The following is a 20,046-nucleotide window of genomic DNA, read 5'->3' as shown; positions in this document are numbered from 1 at the left end:
CAGGAGGCCACAACAAAAACAAAACGCCCTGATTCAGAGCGAGCACTCTTAAAGAGCATCCGGCTCTGAATCAGGCCCACTGTCAAGGTTGGAGTGGCCCACAGGGGAACAGGGGAAATCCCCGGTGGGCCCCACTGCCTGAGAGCCCACCCACTCCTCTAGGTGTCAGGTTCCAGACCTCAAACCATACATTGTTACTCTATTAGATGGTCAGTTACCTGGTGGAATAGTACCACTGATCATGGGTGATTGGTTCCTTTCTATAGATGCTACACCAGATTTGCTTATTGGTTAACCAAACATTTGTGGTGGCTGGCCACACCCCTTAACCATGGGCCCCTTCCACTGCATTCCCCTGGTGGGCCCTTCATGCTTCAGTCCGACACTGCCCTCTGTCCAGCCTTCCTACCAGTGTCCTGCAGTGGAGGGGAAGAAGTTGGGAGGCCCCCTCTCATCCGCTGCTCTGCTTACCAGAGCAAATGGTGAATAGATGCTGTGCTCATGTGAGCGGTGTCTATTCACAGAAGAGAGGGACTGTGGGCATATCCAGCAGGTCCTGGAGTGCTGGGCATGCCCCCAGCATGAAGAAAATGCGTGTCTCATGGATACAGTGCTTCCTGTGGAGCCATGCCCCTTTTGGGCACGTGCACCTTCAGTGTGCGAATAAGCCCTGATCACCAGTGCATTGAAGGTGGGAGATATGCTTTCACATCCGCTGCTATCCTATTGGGATCACCCCAATAGGCTATATGCATATCAATACTAGAAGTTCAATAAAGTCAATATACAGGAGGGATGAACTATAGGTAGTACAGCAGAGGCAGGCTTCTACTGATACAGCAATTGGATTTTATGTACACTGGAGGCAGACTGCAGATGGTATTGGATATGATGAAGTTGAGTGCTGTGTGCACTGAAGGCAGGCTGCAGGCGATGTACAAAGCTGAGTGCTATGCACACTGAAAGCAGGCTGCAGGTGATGTTTGAGTCTGAATGCTGTATAGCAATGCTGGAGACTGATGACCGAGATTTACTAAGCATCGCGTCCGCGATACCGTATATACCGGATATTATTGGGTACATACCGGCGCTAACAGGAACAGACTGGGGCTGCAAAACAGCCCTGGCATAAGTCCCTGATGTGCGCGACGTAGGCGCTCACGAAAAGGGGGCTTGACCTCAGTCGATGGGGGGTGTGGTTTGGTCGCACGAAGGCATGGCCTCGCCAAACGCCCCTGGCTCTCAGTGTTCCAGCCAAGCAGAGCGCCAGCAGGCGGAGCTACTCGGCCAGGGTTTCAATACGGACCGGCCAATCAGCCCTTTTGGCGTTTGCCAGAAGTGCCAGATGTCCAGGTATATACTGGCGATAATATCACCAGTATATACCTACAAAATTGTAAAGGACAGCTCTCCCGGTAAGAGCTGACCTTTGGTGTAGTAAAGAAATCGCCAGAAAAATTGTGGAATTGTGGAGACACAGAGTCATCACGAGAAGGGGCCCGTACAGAGACTACACACGGGTCCCCTCCTCTGGAGAAGCACCTGTGGTCAGAGCAATGATATTGCACTTTAATGTATAGGGCATTAGAAAAACATAACCTTATTGATTATAAATACACACCAGGGGAAGAGACGTAGACAAAAATTACCATTACACTGTATCAAAATAATTGTACAGTACACATTCTTTATGAGAATATTAACAAACACCAGTGAATGCAAACACACTGGTCATGCTTTGTAACTAATACCCCTTTTATACCAGAGCTAAAACCCGGGTTATTGCAGGGTTAACCCGGGTAGCTCCTTGATGTAAAAGGGGACTGGGTTGGATTCCTGGATGGAGTGACCCGACAATCCAACCCAGGTAACTTGCACGGTTTTACACGGGAGTAACCAGTGTAACCCTGCAGTGTAAATAATAAACGGTGCGATCCGGGTCACGATGCCACATGCCTGCCGACTGGTCCGCTACAGTGGAACTTGGAGATGACGGGTCAATGCAGACCAAGCTCCGGTGTGAATGGCGCCAACTCAGGAAAATCCTGGATCGGCGCCGGCTAAATTCCGGGTCTGATCCGGTTAGGAACCCAGGGCCTGATTCAGAGCTGGACGCTGTGACAGAGCGCTCGCTCTGAATCAGGGCCAGGCTTTTTTTTATTTGGATCAGCCTCTTGGCCGCTCGCATAGCTGTGGGTGACCACCCACAGCTATTGCGAGCGGCCAGGATGATGGTCGCGATGGTCAAGACCATCGCGATCATTGGGCTTGCGACGAGACCCTTGTGGTAGGGTCTAGCCCATCACAAGCCCCAGAGAGCTTTCGGCTCTAACAGAACTGGAAGCTCTCCACTGACATCACTTGTGATGTCAGTGGAGCTGCCCCCAAACGGCAGGTGTTCTCATGGGAATGCCTCCGTTTGGGCAGCCACCCCCCAGGCCCACCCACCAAAGGGGGCGAGCTGTCACTCAACATCGACAACTCGCCCCCTTTGGTGCGAGACCCGAAGCGACGGAGTGCCCGTCGCTAGCCAGGTCTCGCGCATGCGCACGACGGAGCCAGCTCCATCGACCCGGTTGCGAGTGCTCAGCGCTTGCGACCGGGTCTGAATCAGGCCCCCTGTTCCAACCTTAGCATCACACCCGGAATTTAAGCATAAAAGCAGTATTAGTGTACTTAACAGCAAGTGCAGTCCACAAACTACATATATAAATATATACAAGATCTCTGTTACCCCTTTTACACCAGAGCAAAAACCTGGGGTTTTGCTGGGTCTACCCAGGTCATAGCTCAGTGTAAAAGGGTCCCTGAAAAATAACCAGGGTCAAGTGACTCGGCAATCCAACACAAGTAGCTACCAGGGTTGGACCCAAGATGGACCTGGGTAATGGTGCAGTGTAAACGGCGCAACCCGGGTTATCCGACCTGGGTCATGCCTAAAATGAGCTGATTGGTGGTTGTGAAGCAGTCACCTCCCACTTTTTATGACCTCACAAGTTTAGCAGGGCAGACCCAGGTTCACTGTGAACGGGGCTGACCTGGGAATAACACAGATCGATGGTGCTGTGTAAACGTTGTCTGACCTGGGTCTGATCTGGGTTGGAACCATGTCTAAAAACCCAGGTCGGACCCAGGTTTTTGGTTTAAAAGAGGTATGAATAAGATTAACAAATAAGTGTGATTGCTAACCTGCCTATAAGAGCTCAGTGATTGCAATGCTATGAAATATAACATTATCCTGTGGCAGTAATTAATTGCTGACTTAACAGAAGGAACTTGATATATCACATTCACAGGTTTCAGTAAAGACATATACACTGTGTTAATGCTTTGTAAACCACATATATACCGCTTTTACACCTAAATTCCGTGTCTGACCCGGAGGTTGGAGCAGGATTCCAATCCGGATCAGACCCAGAATTTAGCCGTCGCAGACCCAGAATTTTCCGAGCCGGCGCCGAGCCAGGATTTTCCCGAGCCAGCACCGTTCACACCCGAGCCAGGTCTGCATAACCCGGCTTTTCCGTCGTTGAAGTGAACGCTTGGAGATGACGTCATCTCCAAGCGCCTCTGAGGCCGGCCAATCGGCAGGCATGCGGCATGATCCAGGTCACATGACCCGGATCGCACCATTTACACTGCAGGGTTCACAGGTTATTCCCGTGTTAAACCCTGCTAGTTACATGGGTTGGATTTCCAGGTCACTCGATCCAGGTATCCAACCCTATCCCCTTTTACGCCAAGGAGCTACCCGGGTTAACCCTGCAAAACCCGGGTTTTAGCTCTGGTGTAAAAGGGGTAATACAGAGTTACTATGTCTCTGAATGAGATTAATAAACAATTATGACTACTAACCTGCCCACAAGAGCTTAATGATGGCAATGTTATGAAACATAACACTGTTTTATGGCAGTAATAAACTGCTGATTTAACAGAAGATATTTGGTAGTTTACAAATACTTTTAAAACACAGCATACTGATTTATAATATCAGATTGTTCTTCTGTGCTCAGATAACCAGCTTAATATGCATAAGTGGTTCACACTTTGGACACTATATTGAGAAAATTGCTGGAGGAGAATCTCCTACAATAGTATGTAATGTGTAATGTAGCCAGCCCTCGTATAAATACCAAATCTTTATTGGATGTTATATGTAACATATTATTATTGAACTGAGGCCCTGATTCAGAGCCGGACGGTCTGACAGAGTGCTCGCTCTGAATCCGGGCCGTCCCTCCTATTTTTTGGAGCGGCCTCCTGGCCGCTCGCATAGCTGTGGGTTACCACCCACAGCTATAGTGAGTGGTCAAAATGATGGTCGCGATGGTCAAGACCATCGTGACCATTGGGCTTGCGATGAGACCCTTGCGGTAGGGTCTCGCTGCCGCAAGCCCTGGAGTGCTTTTGGCTCTATCAGACGGCCGCCCCTTTTGGATGCGAGCACCGGAGCAAGTGATTTCTCGCTCGCTCCGGGCTAGCGCACTCCGCGCATGCGCACTGCCTAACAATTGACCCGCTTGCGAGCGCATAGCACTTGCGAGCGGGTCTGAATCAGGCGGGTCTGAATCTTGTGGTAGGGTCTCGTCTGCCGCAAGCCCGGAGTGCTTTTGGCTCTATCAGAGCCAAAAACACTCCCACTGACATCACTAGTGATGTCAGTGGGGCCGGCCCCAGATGGTAGGCGTTCCCATATGAACGCCTCCGTCTGGGCAGCCACGCCCCCGGCACGCCCACCAAAGGGGGCGTGCTGGCAATCACCATCGACAGCACGCCCCCTTTGGTGCGAGACCCATAATGACGGCTTGGCCATCGTTATTCGGGTCTCGCGCATGCGCACGACGGAGCCGCCTCCATCGTGCGCATGCGCACTTGGGCAACATCGACCCGCTTGCGAACGCTCGTGAGCGGGTCTGAATCAGGCCCTGAATTACCAGCATTGAATCAATCAACACCCAATATAAAACAGATGCTGCTAATGTACAACAAATAAACACACAGTGGATCAATTTGTTTTTTAATCACTTTATTCACCTTTTTATACACTTACTGTTGTTTTTAAATATTTCACTGATTTAGCTTACATATTTTAATGGTATTTAATAAAGGTTAAATTTTAGCAGTTAGTGCACCAAACAGGACAAAGCTTTTTTTCTTCTTTGGTACTTTAGGTTTTACGGCTGTCAAAAGGCTGCACCCCCTTTAAATATACACAAGAATTTGTGGTGAAACTAAAGCTGGGCATACACGTCCAGATAAAATGCCTGTCAGACTTGACAGACATTTTATCTGGCATCATGCCAGCCGCAGATGTCAGCGGCATACACTTTAAGCAAATTTGCCCGACATCTGGGCTCCACCCCCGTGGGAGGAGACATTTCCCTGTTCCTTCCATGGGCAGGAACACAGGAAATGTCTGTCTGTTGGCGGCGGCTGGGCATACACTGCCCGATGCGGCCGACATTGTACTCATAAATATCACATCGGATGGGCATGCTGGACAATCCGGCATGCCTAACCGAGCGATATTTAACAATCGGTTGCCCGCACACACACTACAATTATCAGGGCGATCCGCGGATATCGGGCTGATCGGCCCGATAATTGTAGTGTGTATGGCCAGCATAAGGGACAAATATAATTGGTATAATAATAACAGTGTTGGACTTGTGCAAGGATCCATTATTCCAGTTTTCCCCTTTCCCTGAATTTTGAACTTATGAGAATATTAACAATACTTGTACTCACTGTTGTTTGCAGGAAAAGATAGTAAACGATTGCCAGTCTGTGTCCTTATATATGTTCCTAAACAACATTAGAAAGCATTTGTTTATTTTAATGTAAAAAATAATCCGATAAAAGGCAGTGTAACATCAACTACCTATGTATTTATTATTGCTTAGTTATGCATAGCACAGGGCAATGTATGCGGTAGATATGACACCTTGTTACTCCTCTTTGCAGGTACAGAGACAGTCTGGGGAAGATTTATTAAAGTGGAGAAGTTCTTCAAATCAACCAATCAGCTTTTGTCATTTTTCTAGTATAGCATGTACAGTAAAATGACAATGAGGAGCTGATTGGTTGATATGGGCAACTTCTACACTTTATATCTCTCTCCAAAATGTGCAAAATCTCCCCTATAGGGTTGTGTTTGACAACTCTTTGACTCCATCTGTGTCCTTTCTGTGCATGGCCACAGTTCCAACAACAATTAACACATTCCCGCCATTTTTCGTCAGGACCATACGCAACAAAGGCATAACTAGACTTTTTTGTGCCCCGTGCCAGAAAGAGCATTGGCACCCCCCATTTTTCAAATAGGGAGATAAACACACCCTAAAAAGGGGAATGGATTAATGGGGAAGGACCAGGGATCCTTCGTGCAGCCCTAGAGCCAGCAGGCCCCGCAGTAGGGATAGTGCTGTCCCTGCTGTGGGGATAGGGCATCATCAGGCTGCAGCTTTCAATAGCAACAGCTACACTGGGTGCATGGGTGTATCTATAATGTATGCAGGGTGTATGGGGGACACGGGCTCCTGGGCCCAGGGTGGCCCCTTACCGCACACCCTGCACCCATAGTATTACTTATCTTTCTGGAGTCCCACGTCAGCGCGGGGGTTCGGCGCTGTAAAAATGACTCGAAAATGGCCGCCGCGGCCATTTTCACAGTGTCTTGCGCATACTCTATAGACTCTGGGCGCACTCTAGTGCCCAGAGTCTATAACTCCAGCGCTGGCCACGTACAGCTCAGTGCACTGCTGGACAGAAAGGAGGGGGCCCATGTCGGAGGCTGCACACGGGCCCACTCCTCTCTAGAAATGTCCCTGAGCGGGCAGAATGATCAGATGAATTGACCGAGCTATCGTGCTGCTATCTTGTATAGCATAGCACACCTGTCATTTACCAGCCAGCCCCCCAAACATACATGGGGGAGAAGCGGTATCAGCGGTCCTAATATGCGCTGATGCCGCTTCGGCACTTAAAACATCTCCCCCTTGTGCCATGAGAGACAGGCCTGTATAAAGTGAGCACATAAAGAAGCTGTCTATTATGCGACTTTTTACCTTCAAATGCATCTGAATCATACAGTGAATCAAATCGATAACAGAAGCAGCTTCTGCTGATTAAAATGATATGCAGTATGCCTATATTCTGTGAGCCAGATCAGGTGAATCTGCAAGCGAAACGTTAAATTACACTAATAGTGGCTATAACACTTTACCGTAATGATTTGCTTGCAGATACACCCGTACTGGCTCACAGAACATAGGCATGCTGCATATCATTTTAATCAGCAGAAACGGCTTGTGCTGAAAAGACGCATTTTATGGTAAAAAGATTCATAAAAGACGCTCGGTGCTATCAAGTCACAAAGCACTCCTATGTCCTTAGACTCAAAACATTTCTCTTAACATCCCATCACTTGGCATTTCTGCTATACAGTAGACATTGTATTGTACACATGACAGGGGGCAAGTTTTTCATAAAGATAGTTTATGTCAGATTCAATACTTTTAAAATACACTACTTTGCACTTCCCTTCTCCCTTCCTCTCTGTGTATGGCCACCCAAGTTCCTTCACCACCTCCCCCCACCATCACACAATTACTATTCATCTCCATTGAGCTCATTGTATGGCTCACCACCACCCCACCATCATTTGCTTCTATTCAATGTTGCCGCATGCTGAGCCCACTATTGACATTGTACACATTGCCTGCTTTAATTTGCACACTTCACATCACATAAACGAAAGGTGCAGCTCTCAACATGGCTAGAGTGTGTAGGCTAGTGGGTAAGGTCTACGCCTTGAGATCTGGGGTTTGAATAATGGAAGGGGAGTTTTTTTTTTTCTTCTTCTTTTGAATCTTCATTACTAGATTAAAAATAAATCACTTGGTGGTGTGTGTGAATTCTGTTATGGCATGGAGTGACTCGGCAGCGCGAGCGTCTTTTATGTGACTTTTTACCTTCAAATGCATCTGAATCATACTGTGAATCAAATTGATAGCACAAGCAGCTAAGGGTAAAAAGACGCATAAAAGACTCTCGGCGCTACCAAGTCACACAGCACTCCTGTGACCTTAGACTCAAAAGGCTCAAAATATTTCTCTCAACATCCCATCACTTGGCATTTCTGCTATACAGTAGACATTGTATTGTAATTCACTTGTTAGTGTTAAAATGATATGCAGCATGCCTATATTCTGTGAGCCAGTTCGGGTGTATCTGCACATGAAACGTTATGTTACACTAATAGCAGCTATAACACTTTAACGTAGTGATTTGCTTGCAGATACACCCGTACTGGCTCACAGAACATAGGCATGCTGCATATCATTTTAATCAGCAGAAGCTGCTTGTGCTAATAAGATGCATTTTAGGATATAAAGACGCATAAAAGATGCATAAAAGACGTTCGGCGCTACCAAGTCACACAGCACTCCTGCGCTATGTGTGGAGCAACTTGTAGCGCATGGAGGATAGATGTATGTGGACACATCTCTATTACTGTGCTGCAAAGTACCTGTCCCCAAAAGTGACCCTACAGTAGATGCATATTACTGTACCGAGTCCCAATAAAGCAGCTGTATATTAACATTGACCAGAAGATGCACACTAAGCATTACATAATGACAGATTTATCAGAGGAGCACTCGCCACCTAGAGGTTAAGCAGTGTATTACATGCCATGGCTTATCTTTCATTGTAGAATAACACGGTACGCCACAGTACAGCCATCACGTAACGTTCCATGGCGCGACACAGGAGGTCTGAATGGCGCGCTATGATCAACAAACTAGCTGGGCACATCTGTATATACACATAGATACACATAGTACACTAACACATACACTATATACACACACTAACACATACACACTAACTCATGCACTGCATACACACAATAACACATACATACACACTTATACATATATACACATATAATAATACACCCCAAATATGTGTAAAATAAGTATGTCATACTTGCCAACTCTCCCTCATTGTCAGGGAGACTCCCTGAAACAGTAGCAATCTCCCTGTCTACCTGAAGAGTCTAGTAATCTTCCTGATTGCACCTTACCCCCATTATGAAGCTGCTATATTAAAAAAGATATATATATATATATATATACATTCAAATTGGATCATTAGTATCATTTGGCACAATGATCCCTATGGCTACATGCATTTTCTGAAAAGTATCAGTCTATTTTCATCAAGAAATAGATCTTACAGAGGCTGTTGTGTACTAAGGTTGCGGTGTACATTCCTCCAGTCACCGCAACCTTACTAATGTACTAACATATGCGATTAGTATTGCATAGGACAGCTCTTGTGATAAAAGCTGCCCTTTGCGAAGCAGCCGACGCCGGGTGAGGGGGTCTCCGTGGGACCCCACCCCCTCCGAGCCCTGGTGTCGTGATCACTTAGTTCTAGTCCCAGTGTTGTGTAGGGTGACATTTTCTTACCAGGTCAACATGCTTTCTAATACTTTCGACTGCTTTGGTTCAGTTTCAGTAAGATTCAGACCCTTACTGTAGGTTACTGATTCATGGTTGAATAACAGTGAGAATTTATTCACAATTTCCCAAAGGAGCAATTTTGCACATTAGTAACAAAACAACAAGGTACATTACAATAAGTTGCATATATAGGAATAAAATAACTACACTCTGTTCCCAGCGGGATTTTATTAACCTGGAACACTTCTTTCTTTAAGCTGGAAAGAAGGGTGTTAGATCATACACGTAACACATCAAAGTAAAACTCACAAAACATTAGTAACAAATGAAATGCCCTAACTCAGAGGTTCCCAAACATGGTTCTCAAGGCTCCCCAACTGTTCAGGTTTTAGAGATATCCTCGGTTGATCACAGGTGACTTAATTAGTACCTCAGTCAATTTGATTTAAGCACCTGGGGTCAACCATGGAAATCTCCAAAACCTGAACTGTTGGGGAGCTTTGAGGACAGTGTTTGGGAACCTCTGCCTTAACTCAATGTTGGTTCTTGACCCAGTCAATGACCAAGTATTACTGGATGCAAGTAACAGTCTTAGGCACTCTCAATTTCCCTTAAAGTCTGGCCAGTACCCATTGCATTGGTGCACATTTGAGTAATAGCTGCTTTGTCACTATTTCTCCCTGATACCTGGTTGTAATTATGAAGGCTGCACTAACTCTGGTGCTGTCACTGGTGCTGCCACTTGTACGTGGCAAGCCCGGGCCTGTGAACTCCTTTATGTAGGCTGTAGCTGTCCTTCAAGATGACTGACACTCCCTAGTATAAATGTACTTCTGTGGTTTCACTCAAGGTGGCTGATTCTGCCTCGCCTCAGTGTAATATTCCAACTTTACTCACGGTTCTTTATACAATAAGATGTATCTTGTCAACAGATTATTAATTCTTCAAATGCTGTTTAAATGATATGGTCCTTTAATCTTTTATTTATTTAGAACATGTGCTGTTTGGGTATATTCACCGAAGGATCCTTCTATACTCTCCTGTCAGCACGAGTTACCTCAGGAAAAGCTTAATTATCTGGCTAAGTGTTCACTTCTACTGTTTAGCGACAGGCTGGGTATATCAGTTCAGTGGATTCTTCTAATAACAGAAGGTGCTATTACTGATCAGGACCTCACAGTAGATGAATAACTGTATATCTGAACTGGAGTGTGGTGTGCTTAAGGCTGACAGACCTGCTCCGTGGAGACCATCTTAGCGATTTCAGTACCTCAGACAGCTCTCTCTCTCCTCCTATCCAGCCCCAGTTGCCAGTCACTCCGAAGGGGAAGGCTTGTGAGCGGCCCCTGCTGATGCTGCTTCCTCTGGCAGGTCCTCACAGTTTCCTGGCTGCTCAGGTCCTGGACGGAACTTTCCTCACAATGCCTGCGACTCCTCCCAGCGTGGCCCCGGTGAGTCCGGTTCCTGCTCCCCTCAGGCAGCTTCTACCCAGCAGCCCCCGTGGGTGCTCCCTTTATAGCAGCGGTCGCGTGCAGGTCTGATTCCCGCCACCTGCACGTGCCGCTGTAATGTCTCACTCAACTGAGCTCTCTCAGCAGCAGTCTCTCCCCTCTGCTGCCATGGCATTGGCTTGTCCCTGGCCACGAGCCCATAAGTCCTGCACGGGTGGTCCACTCAACTATACCCCAGGGAGGGGGGTTAACATATATGTAAAATAAACAGCTTCTTTATATACCATAGCAGTGTAAATATATTATCATGACATCAAAGTACAGCGCATTTTGTATATTTCCAGTTCAGTGTACATACATCAATTATCATTATTATTTTTTTAACTTATCATCTGGACAGTGAATGACCCAGGAGGAGCATGGGCCGGTGACCAGGAGACTAAGGTGAGTGGGGGCCAGTGCTGGGCGACTGCGGGGCGGCGAAGCGTCGGGTACGGGATGCAGTAAGAAGCCCATAGACTTCTATAGGGTAGTGGCAGGTTTTTCTGGCATTACCCTCTGTACCGATAAAAGGGCGGCCGGGACTTAGTACATATGGAAATGCGGTAAAAACCCAGAGAACAGGGTTTTTACCTCATTTTTCCTTTAGAACATACCGGCCTGACTGTCTTTGGGGCTCATTAACATTTGGATGTAAATAAGTACACGCCCACTTTACCAGGCTGTCATAAGTGCTGCTTTCACAATCTCCCTGAAATTCTTTTTCAAAAGTAGGCTAGTGTGAAGTACAGTATGTATAGAACACACAAATATATCTACAGTATTTTAATGTTTTGGGATGCAACTATAGCTACAGTACTGTGCAGTACATTGATTACACAGCATAACTAAATGACAATACCTTTATTTGAGTTATGTATTTACTTACCAATATATTGAAAAAAGCAATATACAGAGCATCACAGAAAGTGCAGCAATGCATTGCCTCTTTAGACAGATGGTTCTCCCTATAACAAGAAAAGGTCAAATTAAAATTAATATTCTTATTTACAGATCAAAATAGCTAAACGTTTTTAACACATAGGGGGAGATATACCAAATCTGGAGAGAGCTGAAGTGGAGAGAGATAAAGGACCAATCAGCTTCTGTCATTTTACAGGCTGTGCTAGGAAATTGACAGAACAAAGCTGATTGGTTTGCACTTTATCTCTCTCCATGTTTTCTCTCTCCGAAATTTGATAACTCTCTCCCATAGAGGGGAAAACTTACTAGCCAGAGATGTTTTTCAGCACACTTGTGGAACTACAATGCCTCCATGCACTTGCATCCCTGTGCGCTTATTTACTTCACCATGCACCCTGCATTTGCCCCTTGGGTTGTAAAACTAAAAAGTAGGCAAGAATATCTTGACATAGGACCTCATTTAGGGGTAAATTTACAAAAGTGAGAGTTCTTAGAAGTGGAGATATTGCCTATAGCAACCAATCAGATTCTAGCTATTATCTTCTAGAATGTGCTAGATAAATGATAAGTAGAATCTGATTGGTTGCTATGGGCAACATGTTCATTTCCAGAAACAGATGGCAGTTGGGAGCTGATTGGCTGGAGCTCCATTATCATTCACAGTGAGTTTTATCACTTGTTTTGAGTAATATAACTCATTGATAAGTGAGGCCCATAATGAGCCTGATTCATAACAGGTGGTCACTAATGCCGGCGCAACTGCAAGTTTTAATGACGCATGACTGCGGCTTTATGCTAATGTTGCAGCCAATGGAATTCGTACATAAATGCCCATAGGCTGTGGTGATAAACCGCCGCTTTGCATAAAAAAGTCCCATTATCGGACGTACATCAGTCGCACCATCAGACATTACATCAGTCCTGTGGAGGCACCGAAAGTTCTTCTGAAAATGGCTGCCAAAATCAGTGCAACTGCAGAAAAAGTTACTGTGGCTGGCCGCAACATGCCAGTGTCTGACTCGAAGACACTTGGTGGGCAAGGCTACCCTAAGTCTTCTATCAATTTCTCAGTATTTGTGGTTGTGCGCAGACTAACTTTTTTAGTCCTGCAAATCCCCCCCCCCCTGGGAAACCTGCCCCTTGGTGCAAATCACCTGCACCCTGCAGCCCTTGGGCCCAACTGTTCAAAGCTGGAGCCAGGTGTGTGGCCATTCTTGGTGGGTGAATCTGCAAATGTCTGCTGGCTCCCCCCCAGTTGCTATGCCTTGCGCACCACTCTAACCCTGCTCAGTAATTGTGGTGAATAACATGAAAATGCAATCAGCATCAGGTTTGGGCGGGTGGGAGATCCTGCTTGAGAATGCTTGCTGCCCTCCCCTTGCCTTCATAACTGTCCTCCTTTGTGTAGCCACCTCTTCTACTGACTGGCTAGCAGGGGAGTTTAGGGGCAGGATGTACTATGCTAGTAAATGTGGTCAAACCTCCAATATTGCCATATTCAGAGGGGAATCGGTATGAAAGACCGGAGCCCGACACTGGAACAGATCCCGGCAGCAGCAGCCTGACAGCGCTGGAAATCCCGATCGTCCATAGGTAAGTATTAACTAACCTAACCTACCCCCATAACCCTAACCCTCCCTTAGGGGTGCCTAACCCTAACCTCCCACCCAAGTGCCTAACCCTAATCCCCCCTCTAAGTGCCTAAACCTAACCCCACCTTCCCCGCAGCCTGAACCTAAGTCCTCCAGAGGGGTGCCTAACCCTAACCCCCCGGGGGTGCCTAACCCTCCCTTCACCTAGCCTAACCCTAACCTCCCGGGGGGGTGCCTAACCCTAAGTCCCCCCTGGGAGCCCTAAACCTAACCCTCCCCCCCAATGGCTGTCCGCTCGCGTCGCCTGGCATCCCTTCGATTGGGATGCGGGGCGTTGGTCTCCCGGCGTCAGTGAAATGACAGGCGTCTACATCTAGACGTCCGGCATTTCACCCTCACCGGGATATGACAGTCGGGAAGCCGGATGTCGGCATAATGTCATTGCATCCCATTCAGAGGTTTGACTGCAATTACCACATACACCAAGCAACGCCATCTATAGATCAGGGGCATTTCAAGAGAGAAGGGGGCCCGTGTACAGACTCAGTGTGGGCCACCTCCTCTCTCTGGCGGTCCCGCAGTGCAGCACTGGCTGACTGGCAGTAGATTCTGGCTTAGTGCCAGAATATATGTATGTCTTATATATATGACACTCTCATTTACTGGACACTGCACCAGGGAGCCTGCGCTGATTTCACCAGACTCCCAGTGAGTTAGACTGGATAAACAGCAGATGCCAATATCTTTCTTCATACTGCCAGGGTATAGGAGGCAGGTCACATATATACCCGACCAGTTCTGAGCTCATACAGACTTCAATTGACAAAGCCACTCTCTGGTGAAACGTACGTCTTGACCACTGAGCCCCCGCTGTCCACGTGGGGACTCCACTGACAGCACACCACTGCTATAGCAGACTCAACATAAGGTACCTTTTTCTTTTCAGGGACTCGCTGGGTGGTATCACCTTACTCATTTTGGGCCACCCACTGCGCTGTCAAAGAGTGACCTATACACACCAGCTTTCTCCTTGTATCTTTCTTCTTTTGGGATTGGAGCTTCCTGAACCGCTCATCTCATATTCTCTGAGATCATAACTCAAATATAGGGCAGCAGCTTTCAGGATTTCCTCCTTCTCATGATTTTCTATTTATTTCTTATATATATGGCACTCTCATTTACTGGACACTGCACCAGGGAGCCTGCGCTGATTTCACCAGACTCCCAGTGAGTTAGACTGGATAAACAGCAGATGCCAATATCTTTCTTCATATTGCTAGGGTATAGGAGGCAGGTCCGCTCATACCCCATTAACTACACCTGTATATGGGATACAGCAGCCACTTGCACCATACTATACTGAACAGTATTTTTTCACTATCCTTTTCGGTACTCCCCTGATGGAATCATGGCCGGTGGTTCGATTCCCCGCAGTGCCTGGCCAACAACAGCAGAGTTCCCAGCAGCTGAAGCCCGACAGTGCTGGAAATAATGATCGTGGATAGGTAAGTACTAACTAACCTAATCTAACCCCCTAACCCTAACCTTCCTTAGGGGTACCTAACCCTAACCTTCCCCCAAGTGCCTAACCCTAATCCCCCCTTCCCCGCTGCCTAAACCTAAGTCCCCCGGGGGGTGCCTAACCCTAAGTCCCCCCCGGGGTGCCTAACCCTAACCCTCCCCCCCCCTAGCCTAACTCTAACCCTCCCGGGGGGGTACCTAACCCTAAGTGTCCCCCCCTGGGTGCCCTAAACCTAACCCTCCCCCCCGCGGCTGTCCGCTCACAGCGCCCGGCATCCCTTCGAACGGGATGCCGGTCGCCGGTCTCCTGGCGTCGGAGAAATGTCAGGCGTCTACATCTAGACGCCCGACATTTCATCCCTCACCACGATATGACAGTCGGGAAGCCGGCTGCCAGTATTAAGGCAGCTGGCTTCCCGATTGTATACCCCCCTGATACTAATTACTGTGGTATTTAATTATGTCCTGTACCACACCTTAAATTAATCCAGACTAGTGAAACTACATTGATCCACAATTTGATTCCTACAAGAATATTTTTGCACCTAGTCTGAAAAAATATTTACCTTACAGATGCATAAAAAAGATACTATGTTGAGATGATTGATAGATAAGGAAAAATGCTGTCTTAAATTGGGATCTGAATATTCATTAGCTTGCTTTTTTCCTCCTCAGAAGATTATAGATTACTAACTGTTAATCATCTGCTATTTATTCATATGCGGTTGGATTGTGCTTGTCTTACAGATATTGGGATATATTCCCCTTATATAAAAAATATATATACAAATTTAAAAACTTCACCTTGGCTACAGCTGCATCAGAACCAATTAGCGGTGGTTTCCCTTACATTTTGTATTGTGGTATTGGTACCTTGGATTATTGAATCTATCTATATAAATCTTGACCACTCCCAGATCGGCAGAACAGGGGGCGTGGCCGGCAAAAGGGGGCGTGTCCAAAGAGCTGAGGTCTCTTTGCGGGCGTGACAGGGGGCGGGGTCACGCGATCGCGTCATTTTAGCCCCGGCCCCGCTACACAATGTAGAAAAAAAGGCATTGCGAAGCAGGGGGCGGGGCCAAAATGACGCGAATCGCGTCAGCGCCCCCCCGCTGCGGGGGTTAATCAGGTAATCGGGAGGGGGGGTCAGGGGATCGGCGGCAGGTGGGAGGCTTGCCTGCCTTTCCGGGGGGGCGGGAGCTGCACCCGTTTATCGGGAGGCTCCCGTCCGAATCGGGAGGGTAGGCAACCCTGCTTTTAGACCAACCCACATTGCCTCATAAATGCCCCTTAAACCATACCACATGCCCCATCAAGCAGCCGGGGGCCAGGAGAGAACAAGTTCACTGGGTAATGCTTTGCCACAGGCACGCTGAGGTCAGGGAGGGGGGTCCGCGATGCACCTGGGCACATCCGTAAAGAACAGGGGGCATCTTTGCATTTCAAAATCAGACAGGGTACTGCGCCTCGCTGAAACAGCCTAGTGGGAAAACTTCCTATGACAGACAACGCTGGAGGCACTATTGAAGGGAAATCTGCAGTGTGTGCTGTAGATCATTCCAATAAAACATTTTAGGTGCATATTAATTAGAAAGCATATAGATTTATATACATACTGCCATCATTTACAACAATAATAATACTCACCAATACTGTTATAATGATAATATAATTTGTATGGAATAATTTGTTCATATCACTGGATTGAATTGGATTTCAAAGTTCAGACCAGGAATATTTATAAGTCCGTCCGGATTTACAAGTGATTGTGGTGGAACCATGATGTTCCTATCACCTCTTGTCTCACATGTAAGTAAAGGTCCCCCTACACCAGGGATGGGAAACCTCATGCCCGGGGGCCGTATAAGGCCCCTGGAAGCATTTGGTTTGGCCCTCTGAGCTTTCTTCTGTTAGCCTCATCCAGGGCCGAACTGGCCATCGGGCACTTCTGGCAAATGCCAGAAGGGCCAATGGCCACAAGGGCCGGATTGACAAAGCGCTGGCGTGCCCGGCAGAACTACCTCCCGGGCGGCGCCATGCTCTGAAGCAGCGGCCGTGTCGTTGCGTAATGACGTCATGATGCAGGCGCATCATGACGTTATGACGCGGCCGGTGGTCAGGCTCCACCAAGGCAGCATCCACCCCCGGGCAGGTGAATTAGTCAGGCGGGTCCTGCGAGGTGTCAATGTGCAGGGCTGTTACAGTGCCTAGCAGCCCTGCTTCGGCAGCTACTACGTGCGACCATGTCAGGGCCGGATTATAGGCAAGGCGGTCATCCTGGGGCCCCCTGGCTGGCTCCCACGTCCCGGCAGCATCACCCTTTTCTTTATGAAATAATGCTGTGAGTAGGGGGCGTGGCCTTATGCCACGAAGTGCCCGCCCCTTTAGGAAAGCTGGTACCTAAGTGCTATTGAGAGAGTGTGCAGTGCACACACACACACTCCTTTTCTACCTCTCAATCTCTCTCTCTTCCTCACTCCACTTCTCTCTCTATCTGTCCCCTACTCCTGTCCCCCCCTCCCTCTCTCTTCCTTTATCTCACTCTCTGTCTCTCTCCATCTCTCTCACTTTCTCCCCCCTCTCTTACCCTGTCTCCCTCCCTGTCCCTTTCTCCCTCTCTCTCTCTCCCGGAATCAGTATGAATTACCGCTGAACCCCTGGCCGGTGGTTCAAATCCAAACAGCAGCTGGCCGACAGAGGAGGAAATCCCGATCGTCCCTAGGTAAGTATAAACTAACCTATTTTTCCCCCTAACCCTAACCCTCCTTTAGGGTGCCTAACCCTAACCTCCCCCCCCCTGTGCCTAACCCTAATCCCCCCTCTAAGTGACTAAACCTAACCCCCCCTTCTCCGTCGCCTAATCCTAAGTACCCCGGGGGGGTGCCTAACCCTAACCTCCCCCCAAGGGTGCCTAACCCTCCCTCCCCCTGGCCTAACCCTAACCTCCCGGGGGGGTGCCTAACCCTAAGTCCCCCCGTGAGCCCTAAACCTAACCCTCCCCCCCGCGGCTGTCCGCTGCGGTGCCCAGCATCCGCTCGTTCGGGATGCCGGGCGCCGGGCTCCCAGCGTACGTAAAATGACAGGCGTCTAGATTTAGACGCCTGTCATTCGTCCCTCGTCTGGATTAAATTGTCTGGAAGCCGTCAGGCGGCATTCCGTCTGCCGGCTTCCTAAACATATACCCTCTCTCCCCCCCCTTTCCCTCTCTTAGGGGTCTATTTGATGTTAATTATCAGGGTCAAACGGACCCTGATAATTAACATTTTAATGCTACGCGAGCACCGGAGCAATTCATCATTGCTCCAGCGTGGAGACAGCTGATCCAAAAATCAGCTGTCTCCCCAAAGTGTTTCACTCTTCCTTTCAGAGGAGACAAGTGCACATGTGTAACCTACGGGTCACGCATGCGCACAAGAGCGTATATCTCCTACTTTACCTTCGTGATGAATGGCAAAAAACCTAATTTCTACAATTGCAGGTGAAAATGTTCATTTTCCTCTGCTTTTGTAAAAATGAAGTGTCGATGAATAGGCCGCTATATATCTCACTCCCTGTCCCTCCCTCTTTTTCTCTCCCTCTCCCTCCCTCGACTTCTCTCTCTCTATTACTCTCTCCCCTCCCTCCCTCTGTCTCTCTCTCTCTCTCCCTTCCCCCTGGCAATTTTATTGATGGGGCCCCCACAAGTCTTAATACGGCCCTGGGCCATGTCATTACTTAGTGATGTGGCCTGGTATGTGATGCACGGTGGGGGCTTGTCCCAGGAATAATCTGTGAGGAACGGCTGGACGCCATTTTGACAGCTCCTGTGAGCTGCCAGCAGGATTGCCTGGTGGCACCATGCTGAGGACATGGTGGAGTAACTGGAGTGTCATGTGCGGCCACGTTGATGTCATGACTCGGCCGGCCGATGGATGAAAAGGGCGGGCGAGAAGCTGACTGGATGCCATCTTTGGACACCTCATGATCTGTTGACAGATGCCATCTGCAGATGCCAGGGTATTACTGTGAGTGGCATAATGTGTTTTAAGGGGCATTATTGTGTGTGTCATAATGTATAAGGGGCATTACTGTGTAGTATAATGTATAAGGGACACTACTACTGCATGGCATAAGGTATAAGGGACACTACTACTGTGTGGCATAACATGAATGGGCTCTGGGTGGCATAACTGAATGGGCTATACTGTGTGGTGTAATGTCAATAAGGGACACTACTGTGTGACGTAAAGTGAAAAAGGGACACTGACGTAACGTGAAAAAGGGACACTACTGAGTGACGTAACATAAATAAGGGACATTACTGTGCAGTGTAGTGTGGCGAAGGAACACTACCGTGTGGTGTAATGTGACTAAGAGACACTACTGTGTGACATAACGTGACTATGGGGCACTACTGTGTGACGTAATGTGAATAAGGGAGACTACTGTGCAGTGTAATGTGACGAAGGGACACTACCATGTGGTGTAATGTGACTAAGGGACACTACTGTATGACATAACATGACTATGGGGCACTACTGTGTGATGCAACGTGATTGCTGACTCCCTACTGCTTATTTTGAGCATTATGATCGCTAATGCAGCATATACTTGTTCTGTATTCTATTGTACTGTAAGTCACTGGTTTCTTGTTCACTTATTTGTTTATGTACTGTACTTTGTAAGGTGCTGCTAAACACTTATGGCGTCATAGAAACAGAGGATAATAATAATGTGACTAAGAGGCACTACTGTGTGGCATAATTTTAATTGGGGGTACTATTATGTGTTTACGCGTCTTCCCAGCGAGACCGCACCTGGATTTTTTTTCTGTGGTTTGCGGCACAAACATTCTTTTGTCAAAATGTGTAGTTATGGCTCTGCTTTGGTGTGCACAGATGTGTCCTCTGCGTTCAGCACCCCTGCCCTAAAAAATTCCTGCAGTGAACACTATCTAATCCTGTACAATTGCTAAGCCAGGGATTGGTCATTTGGGAAATTGCGTTCCCTTTTCTTTGTGTGTGACCTACACCAGTAATGTCTGACTATGGCACATGTTTGAATCCCCTG

General features: G+C 47.7%; 1 protein-coding gene across 1 annotated transcript in view; it reads right to left on the bottom strand.

The window, feature by feature from the left end:
- The window catches only part of LOC148543425 (histo-blood group ABO system transferase-like), a 34,309-nt gene extending 22,386 nt beyond the window's left edge, over nt 1-11,923 (bottom strand). The window contains exons 1-2 of the mRNA XM_088467397.1: nt 11,850-11,923; nt 5,749-5,805 (exon numbers count right to left, since the gene is read on the bottom strand). Of these exons, the coding sequence (XP_088323523.1) occupies nt 5,749-5,805; nt 11,850-11,881 (89 nt within the window). The 5' untranslated portion in view covers nt 11,882-11,923. The remainder of the gene's footprint in view (nt 1-5,748; nt 5,806-11,849) is intronic.
- Nucleotides 11,924-20,046: the final 8,123 nt, after the last annotated feature.

The sequence above is a fragment of the Taudactylus pleione genome, unplaced genomic scaffold (assembly GCF_031769625.1).
Source record: "Taudactylus pleione unplaced genomic scaffold, aTauple2 ptg000003l, whole genome shotgun sequence".
NCBI classification, from domain to species: domain Eukaryota; kingdom Metazoa; phylum Chordata; class Amphibia; order Anura; family Myobatrachidae; genus Taudactylus; species Taudactylus pleione.
The sequence above is the reverse complement of the archived record's forward strand: the minus strand, read 5'-3'. Positions and strand labels throughout refer to the sequence as shown.